Source organism: Lutra lutra, chromosome 17, assembly GCF_902655055.1.
Source record: "Lutra lutra chromosome 17, mLutLut1.2, whole genome shotgun sequence".
In the NCBI taxonomy this organism is placed as follows: Eukaryota; Metazoa; Chordata; class Mammalia; order Carnivora; family Mustelidae; genus Lutra; species Lutra lutra.
In genome coordinates, this window is record NC_062294.1 from 50,547,268 (window position 1) to 50,567,251 (window position 19,984).

At 53.8% G+C, this 19,984-nt stretch overlaps 1 protein-coding gene and 1 long non-coding RNA gene across 2 annotated transcripts; one reads left to right on the top strand and one right to left on the bottom strand.

The window, feature by feature from the left end:
* Positions 1-310: 310 nt before the first annotated feature.
* On the bottom strand, positions 311-16,690 carry LOC125089455 (uncharacterized). The gene is made up of 3 exons (XR_007123955.1): positions 16,546-16,690; positions 15,322-15,330; positions 311-322 (listed from the first exon to the last, which is right to left on the bottom strand). It is a non-coding gene; the product is annotated as an uncharacterized LOC125089455 (long non-coding RNA).
* CALM3 (calmodulin 3) lies at positions 9,811-19,217 on the top strand. The gene is made up of 6 exons (XM_047711696.1): positions 9,811-9,971; positions 14,348-14,378; positions 16,574-16,717; positions 16,886-16,992; positions 17,198-17,333; positions 17,521-19,217. Exons 1-6 carry the CDS (start codon positions 9,969-9,971, stop codon positions 17,547-17,549), a joined length of 450 nt encoding a protein of 149 aa, XP_047567652.1. The 5' UTR covers positions 9,811-9,968; the 3' UTR covers positions 17,550-19,217.
* Positions 19,218-19,984: the final 767 nt, after the last annotated feature.

Below are 19,984 nucleotides of genomic sequence, written 5' to 3' on the forward strand. Positions count from 1 at the left end.
CTTTCTAGAAAGGGATAGTGGGTGGTGGAAATCCGTGCAGAGGTCCTGTGCATGGTAATCTAAGGGTCACAGACATACACGGGGAACCCTGGAGGCACCTTCGCTGAACAGAGTCACTGTCACTTGTGCGCGCGGGGTGGGGGGGTGGGGATGGTCATAAAGGGATTGAGATTAGTGGTCCTACATGTCTGGGTGAGAAAGATAAAATGAGGGTTACGATTGATATAAAGACAGAAAGACACTAACAAGAGCACTGACTCTGACTCTGACGAGCTCTGTACGGGGACCGGGGCATGGGTGGGGGGGAACCCTGCAGTTCAGACTGGCTGGTTTTGCATAGCAGGCTATGCAAAAAAAAAAAAAAAATGAAGTCCTCTGAAGTTAATAGATGAAGGCTTGGTGAGAACTGACAGGTACACAGGGCTGGAGTATCTCCCCACAGATTACTCATTAGTTCCAAAAGGAAAAAGAGTAACTTTTCAGCGAGAAACCTCACCACCCCCAGTAACAGGCAAACTAGCATCCATGGCCTCCTGATAAGAGGTACTGAGGACACGGAGTTATTTCTAGGATATTTCTTAAAAAGAGTGTATCAGCTGAATCGGGTCATGGGAAAACCTCAAACACCAGTTGATGGAGACGCTACAAAGTAACTGACATAAAATTTTCAAAGCTGTTAATTTCATAAAACACAAAGAAAGACTGAGGGACTGCTCCTAACTAAAGTAACGTGGCAGTTAAATAGAATAGTTGATCCTGGCTGGAAAGAAAGAAAGAGAAAGAGAGAGAGAGGGAGAGAGAAGGGAGGGAGGGAGAGAGCAGAGGGAAGGGAGGGAGGAAGGAGGAAGGAAGGAAGGAAGGAAGGAAAAATATTTCTTTTTTTTTTTAAGATTTTTTTTTTTTTATTTGACAGAGAGAGAGGGTGACAGCAAGAGAGAGAACACAGCAGGGGGAGTGGGAGAGGGAGAAGCAGGCTTCCTGCTGAACAGGGAGCCTGATGCGGGGCTCGATCCCAGGACCCTGGGATCATGACCTGAGCTGAAGGCAGACTGTTAACCGACTGAGCCACCCATGTGCCCCCAGAAAATGAGATGTGTAAATGTATATATGGATAGTTCTCAGCTACTCGTTTTAGCATACCTGCTGCAACAAAGAATATCTATATTCATGGCATCTCATTTCCTCTTCTTTGGCAAATAGCCAGTTACGTTCCCCATCCTCTCTTGCAGTTACATCTGGCCATGGCCCTGGGTTCTGGCCCCCAAACTGCAATTAAAACACATGCTCTGAATCCAGGACAATTCACCCGCATGGTCCTCGATGTCCTTTCTTCCCCTGAGTCCTGGCTGGACAGTGGATCCAGGAGAGAATACTGAGTGTGTGGGGGACAGCAGAACCAGATGAGAAAAGGAAATTGGATCCCTGAAGGCTATCTGCATAAAAGTAACTAACACATGACACATGGTGCGAGTGAAATATACACACTTTCTTTGTGTTAAGGCGAGATTTGAGACCTTATTTGTTACAATTGAATACAATACAATCATCACTCCCTGTAACTAGTTCATCTTCCTAGTGACAGCAGTAAGTGCCCTTCTTCATTTTCTCTCTCTCTCTCTCTTTTTAGATTTTTTTAAATTTATTTGAGAGAGAGAGAGACAGAAAGTGGGAGTGGGAGCTGGGGCTCGACCCCAAGACCTTGAAATCATGACCTGAGCAGAAACCAAGAGTGAGCGGCTCAACCGACTGAGCCACCCCAGTGCCCCTGATTTTCTCCTTTCTGCCAGCAGGGAAACAAAACAGCTGTATCAGCTGTTTGAATGCAGACGAGGAAGCCACATGTGGAGGATGGAAGAGATCATCAGATGGGATAAAAAAGCAAGAGCCAACTATGTGCTATCCACAAGAAACACACTCTCAATATAAAGATAGTCACATCCAAAGTAAAAGAGTAGAAAAAAATGTACCATGAAAACAGGACAGGGCGCCTGGGTGGCTCAGTTGGTTAAGTGACTGCCTTCAGCTCAGGTCATGATCCTGGAGTCCCAGGATCGAGTCCCACATCAGGCTCCCAGCTCCATGGGGAGTCTGCTTCTCCCTCTGACCTTCTCCTCGCTCATGCTCTCTCTCTCACTGTCTCTCTCTTCTCTCAAATAAATAAATAAAATGTTAAAAAAAAAAAAAAAGGAAAACAGGACATATAAGAACCTGGAGCATTTATACTGAGATCAGACTGACTAGACTTCAAGACAAGGAATAATACCAAAAATAAAGAGGGTCACTTCATACTTACAAAATCATTTGTCAGGAAGACATAACAATCATAAATGTAGATGTACTGAATAACAGGGTTTCAAGATACATGAAGCAAAATTTGACAAATTAGACAAATTCACAATTACAGTTGGAAGTGTTAACACTGCTTTCTCAGTAGTTGCTAGAATACGTAGGCAAAAAAACAGTAATGACATAGAAGACTTGAGCACCAATTTTACATAATTGGCATTTATAGACTACTCCACACAACAACCACATTCTTCCCAAGTGCCCATAGAATATTCACCAATATATACTATATATTGGCGGCCCATAAAACAAGTCTCAATAAAGTCCAAAGGAATTGAAGAGTATATTCTCTGATTGTCATGGAATTAAAGTAGAAATCAATGGCAAGATCCATGGGAAAATCCCAGATATTTGAAAATTATACACAATAATAAATAATCTAGAGATCAAAGAAGAAATCACCAGGGAAATTAGGAATTGTCTTGAACTTGATAAAATCAAAATGCAGCGGTGCCTGGGTGGCTCAGTGGGTTAAAGCCTCTGCCTTCGGCTTAGGTCATGATCCCACAGTCCTGGGATCGAGCCCCGAGTCGGGCTCTCTGCTCATCAGGGAACCTGCTTCCTCCTCTCTCTCTGCCTGCCTTTCTGCTTACTTGTGATCTCTGTCTGTCAAATAAATAAATAAAGTCTAAAAAAAAATCAAAATCCAACAAGCCAAAATTTGGGGGATGCAGCTAAAGCAGGGTTTACAGGGAAATTTAATTTTAAATGCTTATCTTAGACAAAAACTTACCCTGGATTGGAAGGACAGTGCAGTAGTTATGATCATGGAATCTGAAACCAGTCTGTCTGGTTCATATACGGTTTCTATTCCTATCTAGCTGTATGACCTTAGGCAAATAACTTCTCTGTGCTTCAGTTTCTTCATCTTTGGAATCGAGATTATAATAGTACCTACCTCATAGGGTGAATATGAGGATTTAATTAATTTTATATCCTCAGAGCAGGACTGACAATAAAAATATAACACAAGTCACATGTGTTTATTATATTTTGTAGGAATCACATTGAAAAAGTAAAACAAAACACATGAAAGCAAATGTAATAATGTATCTTATTTAACCCAATATGTCCTAAATAATGTATTTTCATTATGTAGCACTGGCCCCATTTCAAGAGATCAATTGCTAGGTGTGGCTAGTGACTACCATATTGGACACAGACCTCTGAAGTACTTGAACCCTCCTGGGCACATTGGAAATGTTTATGTGTTTGTAATTTAATATCAAGAAAGATTGGGGCATCTGGTTGGCTCATTTGGAGGAGAGTGGGACTCTTGATGTTGGGGCTGTGAGTCTGAGCCCCATGTCAGGTATAGAGATTATTTAAAAATAAGACCTTGAGGGATGCCTGGGTGTCTCAGTTGGTTAAGCATCTGCCTTCGGCTCGGTCATGATCTCAGGGTTCTGAGATCAAGTATGTCAGAGGGCTCCTTGCTCAGTAGGGAGCCCGCTTTTCCCTCCGCCTGCCACTCCCCCTGCTTGTCCTCTCTCCCTCTCTCTGAAAAATAATCTTTAAAAAAAAAAAAGACCTCTAAGAAAATAAATAAAAACAAAAGTTTCCCCTTCCCCTAGATCTTTCTTTAAAAAGGCTGTTTTGTGGGATGCCTGGGTGGCTCAGTGGGTTAAGCCTCTGCCTTCAGCTCAGGTCATGATCTCAGGGTCCTGGGATCGAGCCCCACATCGGGCTCCCTGCTCTGCGGGGAGCTGGCTTCCCCCTCTCTCTCTGCCTGCCTCCCTGCCTACTTGTGATCTCTGCCTGTCAAATAAATAAATAAAATATTTTTAAAAAAATTTTAAAGGCTGTTTTGCTTCTGAAATGTTTGTTTCAGTATTTGTGTTCATATACAGAATGCATCTATTAATTATGTATACATATATATTAATTATATCCCTGGATTATTATGTAAATGTAGTTCCTATTATGAATCTCATTCAGAAAAGCTTGAAAGTGACTGATCAGGATACAAATAAGAATAGAATTGCTAGGTTTTAGCAAATGTGCACATTTGACTTGCCTATAGAGATTGTCCAATGGCTCTCTGTTGCCAACACCATAGTATAGTCATCAAATCCCGCTTCCTCTGCCTTCTTCTAGGGCACATGAGAAAATGGACTTCCCCAGCCCCACATGGCTGGTTCTGAACAATGACATGTGAGCTCAAGTGAGAGGTGTCACGCTCAGACTGAGTCCATGAAAACGCCCCAGGAGATTCTCCAAGCTCTCTCTTCTTCAGCTGTGCAACGTAGAGACCTTGGGGAGAGATGACAGAGCCCAGGTTAGTGAGTCACCATGTGGAGGACAGCTGTCCTGCAGAGCAGCTGAGACCCACAGTAGAGTGCATGAGGGAGAAAGAAATTTTAACCATATTCACTGAGATTGTTGCAGTTCTTACTGTGTTATAACCTAGTCTAACCTGATTCACTCACTAGAGTGAGTCTATCAACATGTACTCTCACCAACAGTGTAGGAGAGTTCCATCTCCTTGTTTTTCTTAATTCAAAACACGTTTCTTGGGGCACCCAGGTGGCTCAGTCGGTTAAACGTCTGCCTTCAACTCAGGTCATGATCCCAGATCCCAGAATGGAGCCCCGTATCGGGCTCCCTGTTCAGTGGAAAGCCTGCTTCTCCCTCCCTCACTCCCCCTGCCTGTGTTCCCTCTCTCACTGTCTCTCTCTCTCTCTCTCTAATAAATAAATAAATAAATAAATAAATAAATAAATAAAATCTTAAACAAACAAACAAACATGTTTCTTGAGCACCTACTACATTCCTGGCTTTTAGTTTGGACGCTGCAGACAACAGTGAGCACAAAAGACAGGAAGATCTGGAGCTTCAGTGCCGGATTCAAACTATAAAAAGAATAACATACTCTCATATTTGAGAAGGTGGTCGCTCCTATGAAAAGCCGTAAAGCCAAGTAAAGGGGTTTGGGAGTGTTGGGTTACAATTTTAAGTGGGAGCATCAAGAACATGTCATTTGCTAGAATCTTTCCTTTCTTTCTTTCTTTCTTTTTTTTTTTTAAAAGACCCTCTGGCCTCTTTTTTTTTTTTTTTTAATTTATTTGACAGAGAGAGATCACAAGCAGACGGAGAGGCAGGCAGAGAGAGAGGGAAGCAGGCTTCTTGCTGAGCAGAGAGCCCGATGTGGGACTCGATTCCAGGACCCTGAGATCATGACCTGAGCCGAAGGCAGCGGCTTAACCCACTGAGCCACCCAGGCACCCTCTTTCTTTCTTTTTTGAAATAGTCTCCATGCCCCATGGGGTCTTGAACTCAAGATCCTGAGAGCAAGAGTCACATGCTCTACTGCCCAAGCCAGGCAGGAGCCCTGAGAATGTGTCATTTGAACCAGGACTTGAAGGTAAGGGGAAGTGAAGCCCTGTGGCTATTGTGAGAACATCTGAAGAAGAGGAAAGAGTACAAAAGCCCCGAGGCAGACACAAGTGTTCAAGGAACAGCAAAGAGGCCGAAGTGGCTAGAACAGACAGAGAGGGGGAGAGCACAGGAGGTGATGTCAAAGAAATCACAGTGTCACCCAATCGTGGCGTGGGTCCCCTGGACTCAGGGTGAACATTTAAAATGACAGCTGGGGGGTGCCTGGGTGGCTCAGTGGGTTGATGCCTCTGCCTTCGGCTCCGGTCATGATCTCAGGGTCCTGGGATCGAGCCCCACATCGGGCTCTCTGCTCAGCGGGGAGCCTGCTTCCTCCTCTCTCTCTGCCTGCCTCTCTGCCTACTTGTGATCTCTGTCAAATAAGTAAATGAAATCTTTAAAATAAATAAATAAATAAATAAATAAATAAAATGACAGCTGGGGGCGCCTGGGTGGCTCAGCGGGTTAAAGCCTCTGCCTTCGGCTCAGGTCATGATCCCAGCATCCTGGGATTGAGCCCCCTATCCCGCTCTCTGCTCAGCAGGGAGCTTGCTTCCCCTCCTCTCTCTCAGCCTGCCTCTCTGCCTACTTGTGATCTCTGTCAGTCAAATAAATAAACAAAATCTTTTAAAAAAATAAAACGAGGTTGGGAGGCCAGAAGAGGGAGCTCCAGCTCCCTACCCCTCCAATTGTGGACCCCAACAAGAAGAAAGGATTTTGCATTCCCAGCACATAGAAGTTCAACTCACAATGGCCGGAGGAGGAAGAACGATTCTCTCCTGCCCAGCAACAGCCTAGCCAATGAGAGCAGTCACAACCCAACCAATGAACAGCCTCTATACTTGAAACTCCCAGAGTACTCCAATGGACTCTTGGTTTGTAACAATCTCTCGCCAACCTACCCCACCCCGCAAAAGAGAGCTCCTTTCCTTTGTTCACAGACGTGCCTGTGGTTTTACTACCTAGCGGCAGGGCTCTGTTATTCCCGAATAAACCCATGTTTGCTGGTGAAATAATCAACAGTTTTAAGGTTAACATGGCATTTGTCTGGATGATAATTTGAATTCCCCTGATTATAATGGGGTTGAGCCTCAGTTTTATTGATCATTCCGAAGGCTCAGAAGATTTGAAGCCACCACTACCAAGAGTCTTGGCTGGCTGTAGTGTAGGACAACCTGAGGCTTGGAAGCCCAGGAAGATCCCTGTAAGGTCTGTAAGATCATTTCCCAAGCCTGGAAAGGAGGTGCTTGGAGACGAGAACCACCAGATTTATCAAATAGAGGCTCCTTGGATGAATGTCCCGTGCAACTTTTGCTTTAAAACATTACATTGAGCAAAAGAATGCCGAGATAAACAAAAACAAAACAAAACCAAAAAATGCTCAATGATTCCATTTCTATAAAATTCTAGAACAGGCAAAACTAATCTCTAATGACAGAAGCCAGAACAGTGGTTGCTTGAAGGGTACAGAAATTGACTGGAAAGGTCCACATGGGAGCTAACTTCTGGGGGTGATAGAAATGTTCCAATGTTTGTCTTGAATAGTGGTTATGAATTGTAGGCAATTGTCAAAACTCACTGAACTGAGTTCTTAAGATCTGTGGCATTTAATTGAATGGAAATTATGCTATAGATACAAAAAAAAGGGGGGGTCACACCTTGGGCTCGAAACAAATCAGAGCAATTTGATTGGTTCAGAGGCAAGGACGTAGGACCTGCTGATTGGCTTATGGCTGAATCACACTGTGAACATTACAGTCAGCTTCCACCAAAGCAAGGACAGTCACCTAGGGGAGTAAGCAAGGGGCCACAGAGCTGGGAGGCAAGTGTGGGTTTGGCTGCTGTAACGAAGTGATACAGAAACTTATTTCTGTCTTAAATAAAAGTCTGGCAGTGGGACTGGAAGGATGAGCTCTGCTCCAGGAAATTATCAAGATCCCAACTCACCACTGGTGTCTCTCCTAATGCCCACAATGGCTGCTCTAGCAGCAGGCAAGAGAGAAGGAGGGCACGTCCCCTCCCTTTAAGAGGATACCCCGGAGTTGCACGCATCGTTTCTGCTCACCTCCTTTTTGGCCCTCGTTCAATCAGATGACCACCCCTAAACGGAAGGAAGATTGGGGAACGTAGTTTTTATTGGGGGTGGCAGTGTGCCCAGCTATGTTTCTATTACTCTAGAAGAGAGGGAGAATGGATAATCGAAGACAAATCAAATCACTCTCACTGGGAGTGTAATGGTGTTTAGGAGTGTGGGCTTTTCAGTCAGGTTGCTTGGATGCGAGTGATAAAAACTGAATTCAAACTAGTTTGGGATTCGAGGGAAATTTTTTTTAAAGATTTATTTATTTATTTATTTATTTATTTGACAGGCAGGGATCACAAGTAGGCAGAGAGGCAGGCAGAGAGAGAGGAGGAAGCAGGCTCCCTGCTGAGCAGAGAGCCCGATGTGGGGCTCAATCCCAGGACCCTGAGATCATGACCTGAGCCGAAGACAGAGGCTTTAACCCACTGCGCCACCCAGGCGCCCCTCGAGGGAAATTTTAATAGTTAGTGTACTCAAAGTCCTGACATGATGGTGTGCAGCCGGCCTCGAGAGTACTGGAATCAGGGTAATAAATGTCAACAGGGCTCTCACTCCATCTCTTACTTGCTTCTCCCTGGTGTCAGTTTTATTCTCTCCTCCAGGAGTGGGAAAACGGCCACAGACAGCTCTGGACCTATTCCTTCAAAGCCTCGCCACCCATAAAGAAAAGACTTCTTTTTTAAAAGATTTTATTTTTAAGTACTCTCTACACCCAATGTGGGGATTGAACTCACAACCCCAAGATCAAGAATGGTATGTTCTCCGGGCTGAACCAGCCAGAACGCCATCCCCACCCCCACCCCGCAAAGGAAAAGACTTCTTGCACCCAGACTCCAAATCCAAAAACCCGGGGAAAGACTCATTCATTGATTCAACCTGTACATTCTGTTCCAGGTGGGACAAAAGGATTGGCCCAGCCTGACTCACTTCCCCGATCCTCCTCGGCCAAGGGTAGGGGGATGACTGGCGGGGCACATACAGGAATGGCATCTCCTATTCTAAACAAAAAAAAGTTGTTTCTGAGCTCCAGGAAACAGTTTTCAGCTAATCTTCGCATTCTTTTTCTTCCTAAGGCTAGATTCTTGGTGCGAGAAGTGCAAGAATCAGGTGGGTCTAGGAGATACCAGGAGAATGGCTGGGAAGTACGGTCTCCCCAGTCCAGCCAAACACAGGTTCCTGCATACAGCAGGCGCCCCATTCATGCTTATTGAATGAATGCATGCAAGCATGCATGAATGCCCTGTTCCCAGAGGCTGTCCTGTGACTGCCCCAATTTCATAGATCAAGCGTGAAGCGGGGTCCGCACACCTGCCCCCACAGGTGGAACCTTTACTGGAAGAACTTTTACTCGAAGAGCAGAACCTTGAAGACCCCGCCACCTCGCAGGGCCCAGTTGAGGGCGGGGCCTCCAGACCCCAGCATTTTGGATTGCACCATCTTCCATCTGTTAGAGGGGAGACCCGAGATACTCCTTCTGCATCTTCCGCCAGCCCTTTTAACACTCCCTGGCCACCAAGACGATGTGTTTGCATTTCTAACATCCACACAGCTTCTCCCTTCGCCTCGTTACACCTCACGGCTCCCCGCAGCCACACATTTCAGGCTTCCCCACCGCCACCACGCAGTGGCTCGCCCCAGTTTGACGCATTGCAGGGAAGGCCGGACCAATCGGCACCGCGCTCTCATTTCCGCCCTGGCCCAGGCCCAATAGCGGCGAGGCTCACACAGGGACGCGTCACGCGCCACACCAGCCGTGTCCCTCCGCTGAGGGGCAAGTGGAGAGGATGCAGGGGGGCGGAGCGCGCGGCGACGAAAAGTAGTCCCGCGGCGCGTGCGCGCGCGCGCGCGCGGCCGGAGGCAAACCACCGCTCTGCGTGGGGCGGGAGCGAGAGATCCGCGGGTCCGTCGGTGCGGAGTGTGGCGCGGAGGGATCCGCGGGAGCCGCAGTGCGGCGGCGCGCGGGCAGGGCGGGGCGGGGCCGGGCTAGGCGGGGCGCGCGCGCGGCGGCCGTTGGAGGACCGTTGGGGCGGGAGGCGGCGGCGGCGGCGCGCGCTGCGGGTAGTGAGTGTGGAGGCGCGGACGCGCGGCGGAGCTCGAGCTGCTGCAGCTGCTGCCGCCGCCGGAGGAACCTTGATCCCCGCGCTCCGGACACCCCGGCCTCGCCATGGTGAGTGAGGCTGGGGGGCCGCCCAGGCTGGGGGCTCTGAGGCGGGCACGGCGGGGCAGGACTCCTGAAGGGGCGAGTGGACCCGGCATAGGGGGTGTCGGGGACCCGGCGAGCGCCCCTAGACCCTTCTCGGCCCCTCTGTTGGGGGCCTTCGAACCCAGAGCGGGACGTTTGGATCCCGGAAGAGGGTTAGGAGCTTCAAAAGCGACTTTTAATACCAGGTGGGGTATTTAGACCCCAAAATGGGCACCCGAATTCTCAAAGGGGGCATCTGAACCCAGAATGGGGCATCTGGACCCTCAGAGGGGGTTGGGACACCAGAAAGGACTTTTGGACCCAGGGTGGGGCGTTGGATCTCTGAGGTGGGGTGTTTGGACCTCTTGGAGGGCGAGATAATCATTGGCCGGGGAAGGGGGTATTCGGGCCCTAATGAAGACTTTGGGTCCTCAAAGGATGCAGGGAAGGGAGATCAGAGGAAGGCCAGGCTGCCGGCGAGCTCCCGAGAGGGGGCCGTGTGTAGCTGGACCTGGGTGGGGAGAGTCGCAGGGATGGGGGTGACTTCTGCAGATCAGACCCCGGAGGAGAAGGGGGGGTTCTGGGAGGACCAGCATTGCAGAGGGAGGAGGAGGAGGAGAGTGAGGTGCAAGCTTAGGGCAGGAAGAGCCTGGGGTGGGTAGCAGTGGACGTTGGAAGATGCTCTGGGAGCCTGCAGGGAAGAGGATTGGGGTTGGGGAGGTGGTTAAGAGGGAATGGTTAGACTGGTGCTTGCCAGTGGTGGGGGAGCAGGAGACCTCGTGGTTGGTTTGGGGGGCGGCCAGAAAAGGTTCTGAGGTTACTAGTGGGTTGAGGCTGTTGAACTAGGGAGGTTGGTTTTCATGGGAGGGGGCTGGGGCGGAGTGTTGCATTGGGTCCCTGAGAAGGTGGGGGTAGAAGAGGAGCCTGGCTTGGGTTGTGGGAGGTGAGGTGGAAGGAGGGTGGGGGTGGGGGCGGGGGGGGGGTGTCGGAGGAGAAAATGAATGGCAGCCAAGGTGGGCCTAGATTTGGAGGTGGATGTGGGCTGCTCCCTGGAAGTCTCCAGGGAAAGACCAGGACAAAGACTGTTCAGTCTAAATGGGGAGTGGGCTGCAGAGGCTGAAGGGAGTGGCTGTACGGTCCCCCTTCCCCAGGAAGGATGGGGCTGGGCAGGAGGCGCCCTGGCTGTGGGAGCAGGTGGGCGGAGTTGTTCAGGCCCCTATTGCGCACTGAAGCAGCATGAAATGGGGGGGTGGGGGACCAAAGTTTGGGATGCATGAAACGAGCCAGCCTTTTAAGCCTGGAATCTCACCCCCTCGCTGCCCCTTTCAGACCCAGAGAGCTGCTTTTTCCACAGTGCTGGTTTTCTTGTGGTCTCCAGCTCCGGGCACTGTTCTCCGCGTCTCCTCACTTGTGCCAAATGACAGTGCAGTACAGTGTGGCGTCGGTGACAATCGGACGCCTGTTCCCGTGGCCTCGGGGTGGGGGCTGCAGAGCTGGAACAGAGAGGACCTCCAGAGGGACCCCTTCTTCTGCCCAAGGGCTACTTGTTCCGTCCGGGGCCCTCACTGAGCGCCTGTGTTCATTCACACAGCTGGAGCTTTGAGAGAAAACCAGCAGACTGGTTCTTTCCTGCTTCCTGCCACCCACAGCACCCACAGCCCCCCCAGGCTCAGCTTCGGAACCGCGCACAGCTCTCCTCCCTGGCAAGGCCGGGGAGAGCAAGCAGCCGCTGTTGTGTATCAGATCTCAGACTTGCTGACACAGACCTAGTGGCTCCTCTTGCCGCTACCCTATTTTCCCCCAGCAGAACCTTGCTCTAGGGGCCCTCAAGGCCTTCTTGGCCGGTGTCAGGAGCCCCCCCCCCCAATCGCGTCCCAAATAGGACCTGAGCTTCGGCCCCAGCTAGTTTGTCTTCCTACTTGTAATCGGAAAGGTGTGGGTGGGACGAGCCCTGGTCACCAGCCTTGGACTTTGGCCTGAGCGCTGTGGCTCTCCTTGGCCCGGGTGAGGGGCCCTGGCCTTGGTTTCTGCTCTCATCTAACACTGCTCTCTGGCATTGGCTGGGGGCTGGGTCACGGCAGAGAAATAATACCTCTTCCCTCCCCCGCCCCAGGGTTTGTTTTTTTGTTGTTTTTTTTTTCTCTTGTCCGGCCCCTTGCCGGAGCCGAAGATGAGGGATAAGGAAGCAGGAGACCAGCTGGGTTGTTTTGGAGACAATTTTTTGGAAGCATAAAATTCTCAGGTTTTGAAAGGGAAGAAATCCTGAGAAGGGGTCCCCGGGGGTAACAGTTTCTTGGGTGATCCGTGCTGTGGGCAGCAGCCATGCTTTGAGATCCATAGCTGGGAGCTGGGACCTTTCCTTCACGCCACGGGGGTCGGGGAGAGGGTCTTCTAATAGGCAGGAGAGTGTCTGATGGGCTCTAGAAGCAGAGCCACGCCTATTTGCCGCAGCCCCGTACCTGGTGTGGATCATCCTTGCCTTCCAGCCGCGGGTGGCAGCCCCAGCCCTTCAGAGCCACTCCTGGGCAGGCAGGGCCACGTGTCCCAGCCCCTGACAGGGCTGCCCACAGTGGGGGGACAATTGGGCTTCTTGCAGAGCAGGGCGGTAGGGGTGGGAAAGCCCCCAGCTTGGGCTGGCCCCTTCCATTCTGGGCCAGGCAGAGAGAACCCGGAGCAGCTGGAACGGCCGCCGTCCTCCCCAGACTGTTCTCTGCTCTCGGTTCTTTCTCTTCTCTCCCCTGGCATTGCCTGGCCTTGGTAACCAGAAGCCCATCCTGTCTTCTCACGTTCCCCGAGCAGCTTCCTCGGGTGTCAGGGCCAGGCTTCTCTGCCCGTGGGAGCCAAGGGCAGTGGCCCAAGCAGGGGGCTCGTGGGCCGGGGCTGCCGGCTTGGCATCTAGAGCCCAGCAGCCCCACGTCTCCTTTGGAGGCAATGCAGAAGGGTCTCCGTTTGGCTTCCTAACCTTCCCTTTAGGCTTTGGACTTTTCCAGAATGTGCGTGTTTTTCCTTCTCTACCTTCCTTCTTCCCTCCTCCCTTAGCCATCTCTCCTCTGTCATCATCACTTTGATTTCCCCTCCCCTTCTGCCTTTTTGGGGCTTGGCCTCAAGTTCCTTCCCCCTTTGATTTAAAAAAAAAAAAAAAAAGTAAAGGACATTTTAGACCAGTTCTGATGTGACCAGTTCGTCTATTTGGGACGGGGTGGGGGTGGGCAGGTCACCGCTAGCTTGCCGGGGAAGCTCTGGAACCGTGGTGCAGATGGTTTGCTCTCTTTGCTCTGGCTTTGAGGGCTCTCAGCTTCCAGGCTGGAGCCCTGCCGGAGATGCGGAGCCCCTTTCCCGATTGTAAAAGGAAGTAAAGGAGGGGGCGGTCGTCTGGGCACCAGGCAGGGTGGTGCCCTCTTGGCAACATTGGCAGAAACCAAGGAAAATTCATGTGTTTGCTGCCTCAAGCTAAATGTTGGGGCTCAGCCGCCCGCCCAGCTCCTCTGCAGGACACCAGTGCAGAGAAAGCTGGTCTGTGCCTACCCCCACCCCACTCCCACACCCAGCAAGCAACAGGGGCTCCCTGCCCCCACCCGGCCAGTCCCCAGAGTGGCCAGGACTGGAAAGGGTTAAAAGCTGCAGCAAAGCCCAGGGAAGCTGACTTGGGTCCCACAGCCCCTCCCCGGCCTTGGCCCTTCCGGCCCCAAAGGAACAGAACAGAACGGTGCCCTGCGCCTGCCTTGTGCACAGGGAAGTGGGGCGGCTGTCTGTGGCCCGACCAGAGTACCCGGAGTGATTCAGAACAACCAGTTAGGAGAATTCCTGCCAGCTGCATCCAAATAGGTGACACAGAAACTAGCCGAGAGCCCCAGACATCTTCCCTCTGTCCTACCGAAGGACTGGCCTGCTTCAGTTTGGAGCCTTCTAGAAATGCCTGATTAGGCCTCCAGGGCAAGTGCTCCCTTCACTCAGCCCCTGGGGCTCTCGGTGGCAGCAGTGCAGCAGCTAAGCAGAGACAGGAACCCGCTGTGCTGGCTGGGCTGGGCTGGGCGGGAGCAGGACATCTCCCCACCCATCGTGGCTCCCAAGCACTAGGTCAAGATTGGAAGGCCTTGGGTCTGGGCAACTTAACTGGGCCCCATGGCAGGCAGGCCTGGGTTTCCAGTCCGCTCTAGTTCCCAGAGTCCTGAATCCCTACACTTCCTCCCAGAACCTGGCCTTCCTGCAGCCCTGGACCGTGGTGTGCAGCTCCTTAGCCCAGGGGCAGGGGATGTCCTGGGGAGCCAGCCTCACCAGGGGGCCGCCGGACTGAGCCAGCAGGACAAGGGGACCACCGCGGGTGAGCCCCGGGACTGACTGTCTCCTCCTCGCTTTTCCAGGCTGACCAGCTGACCGAGGAGCAGATCGCAGGTGAGCTCGCCTACCCTCCTCCTCACCCTGCCCCAGGAAGGCCTGTACATCCCCAGCCAGCTCTCACCCCAGCAGGAGTAGCAGCTGACAGCTGGACTCGTGTGGCCCCTGCCCCAGTGCTGGGTCCTGTGCTTAGAACGCCGGGGACCGTGTGTAGAAGCACACTGCCCCCCAGGAACACCAGACAGACCCCCGTGGCCCTGAGCCGGGCACGCACCAGATATCAGAGCTGTGTCCTCTCCTGGCTGCAGGCCATCGGGGGCCTCTTACTGCTTGGTGGCTGCGGGTAAACCAAGCTCTCGGTCCCAGCTCCCGCCGTTGGGCTCCGAAGATGAGCCTCCCGAGGGGCTGCAGAGCTCCTGTCCCACTTCAGGAGCCATCCAGAGGATGGCTTGTCACTGCCCCCTCTGCACTTGCCTGTGCTTCGCACTCCCCTTCGCACGTCTCGAGTCACTTTCCTCGGCCAGAGAGGACTCTCCCCCAGCTCTGGCGTGAGCAGCTCCTTTGCATTCTCTGGTCTCTGCTCTGATGTCACCTCGGAGAGGCCTTTCTTCCCTGCCCAGCCCGGACGGACAGCCTTCCTTTACCCTCCGGCCCGTCGCCCTGTGTATTGCCCTTGTGGCCCTTCTCACTGTCCGAAGTATTTTGTGTCTTCATCTGCTGTATCTCCTGTCACTAGACGTGAGCTCCTCGTTTTGGGGGCTATTTCTGTTGGTCCCTGCTGTACCTTCAGTGCCTAGAATATAGTAGGAGCTCCGTAAATGTTTGTTGGCCATGTAGGTGAATAAAGGAATGGCCGTATATCCCCCAGGAAGCCGGCAGAAATCCTAGAATCCCATCTAATTCATTTTTGTAGCCACCTGGCCCATCCACCCCAGAAGGGTCACCACTACAGGAACTGCCGTGTCACTCGGTGGGCTTCTCGGTCTCCCTCTCCCAAGACCGTGTGCTGCTTAGGACAGAAGCCAGCTCTTGGTTTCTCCCCCCAGCCTTGGGCCAGCTCAGAGCAGACAGGCGGAAGGATTCACAGAATGGGCCCTGGGCCCCAGCAGCTCTCCAGCCCCAGCTTTGCTGTCAGGTCTAACAGGCTGCAGGCTAAGTGCCGAGTCTGGCGCCGACGCAGGAGGAGGCCGGAGTGGACTCGCCTTCTCTCCGTTCCTCCCTGCCCCTGCCTCCAACATGCAGTCACCCCTCCTTCTTCTAAACTCCGGCCGTGGAGACCCATGGCAGAATACTGGAGTACCACCTGGTTGTGGAGTGATCATGAGCTCCGGGTCCTGCCCTCCACAAGAGGCCCAAGGCCTCAGTACAGAGAGGTGCCGGCATCCCCAAGGAGACTCCTGTCCCTGTGGCCCAGAGGCTCGGGAACACAGCTTCCGGGCTGTGCGTGTGTCTCCTGCCGCACCTGCCACCCACGCCCGGGCTCTGCCCTTATGTGACACAAACACAGACTACGCTCCCCACCCTGTCCCCATTAGCAAACTGTCCACCACCTCACCCCAACCCACACTCTCTGGGAATAGACTGCCAGGCATCTGTTCTCCCAGGGTTTGGGGGTAGGGAGCACCCGGTGCCAAAATGGGCCCAGTGGGAGGGCAGCAGCCACGTGCTCCTCTCCCCGCGCCTGATGCGTCCCCAGCTGTGGCCTTCCCACTCAGCGCCACTCGCTCTTCATCCCAGCTTGGCAGCCGTCCCCTCTGCTTCCATCCCCCCACCGCGCCGCCGCGCACCCACCCCCGATGCCACCGCACACAGCCACACACCGCCACTAGTTGCAGGGAACTGGCCCAGGAGGACCACCCAAGGCATTCTGTAGCTTCCCCTGCCCCTCCCAGCCAGCTGACCTTGGCCGGCGTACCTCCCGTGGAGAGTTCTCTCTGTTCGTGTCCACTCCATGACAGCAGTCCATTTCATCATTGGAGGGAGAGGCCGAAGCCAGGGACCAGAAAGAAACGTAGACTTCTCTGCGGACCCCCATCAGCCTCTTTCCCTTTGGTCCTCACTGAGCTAGTTTGGCCAAAGTAGGTGCTTAATAAATGTTGACCAAAGAAAGGAAGGGGTCTTCCCCGAGCACCGAAGCGAGGGGCCTGGACTGGCAGGCTCCTGGCTCCTTCCGGGAGGACTCCTGGGGCCGCCTTTCACTGAGGCTTTCCCCGTGGTCCTTGACCTCCGATTCCTTCCCTCTCTTACCCCAGAGTTCAAGGAGGCCTTCTCCCTCTTTGACAAGGATGGAGACGGGACTATCACCACCAAGGAGTTGGGGACGGTGATGAGATCCCTGGGACAGAACCCCACTGAGGCGGAGCTACAGGACATGATCAACGAGGTGGACGCGGACGGTGAGCCCCGTGGGGTGGGGGGGTGGCCCCCTTTTCGGTCGCATCTCAGGACCATTGGGAGCCTCCCTTGGGGCGACGGATGAGCGTGCGTCCCCTCTGCCAGTGCTCTGGGGCAGTCTTCCAGGGTCCGGGCCAAGAACATTCCTGACTCCCCTGCCCGCCTTCCAGGGAATGGGACCATTGACTTCCCAGAGTTCCTGACCATGATGGCCAGAAAGATGAAGGACACAGACAGCGAGGAGGAGATCCGAGAGGCGTTCCGTGTCTTTGACAAGGTAGGCGCTCGTGTCCCACAGTAGCTCTAGGGCTCTGGCAGAGGGACAGACTGGGTGAGGCCCTGGGACGCCACTTCCCCGAGGCCTGGGTCCCAGGGCCGGCTCCGCTGCCTGCTTGCCCTGCGACCTCACCCCTTCCCCTGCCGGGTAGGGGTGCCTGACGGTCCCCGGGCGGCTCAGAGCCTTGCCCTGTCCCCATGCCCAGGACGGCAACGGCTACATCAGTGCTGCTGAGCTGCGTCACGTGATGACGAACCTGGGTGAGAAGCTGACTGACGAGGAGGTGGATGAGATGATCAGAGAGGCCGACATCGATGGGGACGGCCAGGTCAATTATGAAGGTAAGTGGCTGCTGGGAGCCGGGGGGCGGGGGCGGTCTCCGGAGCAAGTCCGCGTCACAACATCAGGAATGAGCCCCCCCCCCCCCCCCCCACCGCCGGTCCCTTGTGTCCGGGAGGGCCGCTGGCCTGGCCCGCTCGCCTGGCCCGCTCGCCCGCTCTGACCCGCTCCTTCTGTTTCGCTTCCCAGAGTTCGTACAGATGATGACCGCCAAGTGAAGGCCCCCCGGGCAGCTGGCGATGCCCGTTCTCGTGCTCTCTCTCTTCTCGCGCGCGCGCTCTCTTCAACACTCCCCTGCGTTCCCCGGTTCTAGCAAACACCAGTTGATTGACTGAGAATCTGATAAAGCAACAAAAGATTTGTCCCAAGCTGCATGACTGCTCTTTCTCCCTCCTTGAGTCTCCTCCCAGGCCCCTCATCTCTGCCTCTCGCCCTCCCCCCTTTCCGTTCTCATCTTCCGAGGCCTGATGCACTCCTGGACGCAGCCCCCTTCCCCCGAGGGGAGCCTCTGTCCTCCTCCTCCAGCCCGGGTGGCTCTCCTCTCTTTTGGTTTGTTTCCTTTCATGTGTCCTCTGACTTTGGGTGCTGGGGTGGCTGCCGGCCCTGTCTCCGGCCCTGCTGGGGAGGGGATGAGGCCTCGTCCAGGCAGGAGAGCATGCCTTCCGCTGTTGCATGCGACCAGCCCTGTGATTCCCTGTGCACATCCCAGCAGCCTTTCGGGGCAGGGGTGCCGAGAGAGGCATTCCAGAAGGGCTGGGCGGGGGTGGGGGGGACTCGAGTCGTGGTGTGGACTGGATATGGTCCAGGATGGGGGCGAGGGAGTCTTGGAAGCTGGCATTCTTTTTCCCGCTGGAGGGGGCCGACTCCTGGAAGGGGACAGATAGAGTGGACGCCGCTCAGGTCCCACTGGCTGATGTGAGACCATCCGATCGGCTTCCTGGGGGTGGGCTTGGGGGGGGGGCTGCTGAGATGGCCGCTCTGCGAATTGTACATGCCCGTGTTCCTAAAGCGATCTCGAGCTGTTCTGTAAATACCTGGTGCTAACGTCCCATGCCACCCGCGCTGCCCCGTGCGACCCCCTCCCACCCTCCCCCACCCGGCGCCAAAGGCCCCTTGTTGCTGCCGAGCCAGGGATGTTGCTTTGTCCTGTACAGGTTCTCCTTTGGTTTTCTTCTTTATTCCCCTTAAAACTGATCCTGTTGAAAACCGTGCCGGGCTAGCTGGAGGGTGGAGAGAGGGAAGATGAGCCCGCCACGCTCCGGAGAGGACACCCCTGCAATAAGACAGTCTTACGGGCCAGATGGCAGCCCCGCGGCCTGGTCAGCCGGCCCCTCCCGCTTCTCCGCGGTGACTCGGTTGGCGCCGTAGCACCCGTGCTGGTCTCCGTGCCCTCTCTCCCCTCCCCCCACCCCCGCCTGCCCCCATACTCCCCCAGCATGATCCGTGACCTTGCTTCTGATTTTCGCCTCTGGGACAAGTAAGTCAATGTGGGCAGTTCGGTCGTCTGGATTCTTCTTTTCCTTTTTTCTGTTCGTTTCATCTTGCCCCCCCTCACCCCCCCCCACCCAGGTTGTTAAAGTGGCTTCTCCTGGGACCTGCCCAGCTTTGAGAACCTCCTCATCCACCCACTGGCACCCAGCCTCCGGGGGAGGGGAGGGACGGGGCGTCATGGGAGACCCAGCCAAGAGCTGAGGGGAAGGGCAGGTAGGCGTGAGGCTGTGGACGTTTTCGGAGTGTTTTGGTTTGGGTTTTCTTCTTTCTTTTTTTTTTTTTTTTTCTTTTTTTTCTTTTTTTTTTTTTTTTAAACCGGGCAATATTGTGTTCAGTTCAAGCTGTGAAGAAAAATATATATCAATGTTTTCCAATAAAATACAGTGACTACCTGACGTGGCTCTTCCCCGCTTGCCTCTGTTTCTGGGCCTGCTCCCTGTGTGGGCCCTGCAGCCCTGCCCTGGAAGGGCCTTTCCTGCACACAGCTCACTCCAGAGCCTTGTCCTGGTCAGGGCAGCAGAGGGGGACCTCTGGGCTGGGCTTGTGATCCCAGCCGGATCTCGTGGTCCCTAAAGGCAGGAGCTGGCCTGGCTGCGCAGCCCATCAGCTTTGGGTGGGGGGCAGGCCACAGGAGCGCGGAGGCCAGCCCCGGCCCGTGTATCAGTCACATGAATGAGTGCCTCATGAGGACTGCGGGGGCCTGGAGCCGGTTCGGGGCCACGAGAGCAGCCCACTGAGCTGAGACCTGAAGGCTGAGCATTCACATGATGGGCGGGAAGGGGGTCATCCAGGGGAACAGCAAGAAGGCAGACCCCGGCGGTGGGACCTGGGTTGGGGACTCTTCGGGCGCTCCAGGGAAGGGGTGACATTCACTGAGCGAGTCAATGTCAAAGAGCCTGCATGCCCTGGGGCCCTGCACTCACAGAGCTTTAGCCCCCCAGAGGGCAAGGGGACAGGGATTTGGAACAGAAAGCCCCTTAACTTCCCCTGCCACAAGTGGAGATGTGGAGAGGGCCTGGGGTCCTGTGGTACTATAGGAAGGCATGGAACAGAATCCTTAGGGGCTTTTCCCAAAATAGAGGAGCCCCGCCTCCAACTGCAAATCCCAAGTGCTCACCCATTTCAGGGGTGCAAGGAATGAACAGTTCACGGACACCGTCTG

Excerpts from the sequence above, each read along its gene's own strand:
- CALM3 (XM_047711696.1), top strand. Across the intron at positions 16,993-17,197 it reads CGTTCCGTGTCTTTGACAAG|GACGGCAACGGCTACATCAG; the intron begins GTAGGCGCTCGT and ends CCCCATGCCCAG. Across the intron at positions 17,334-17,520 it reads CGGCCAGGTCAATTATGAAG|AGTTCGTACAGATGATGACC; the intron begins GTAAGTGGCTGC and ends TTCGCTTCCCAG.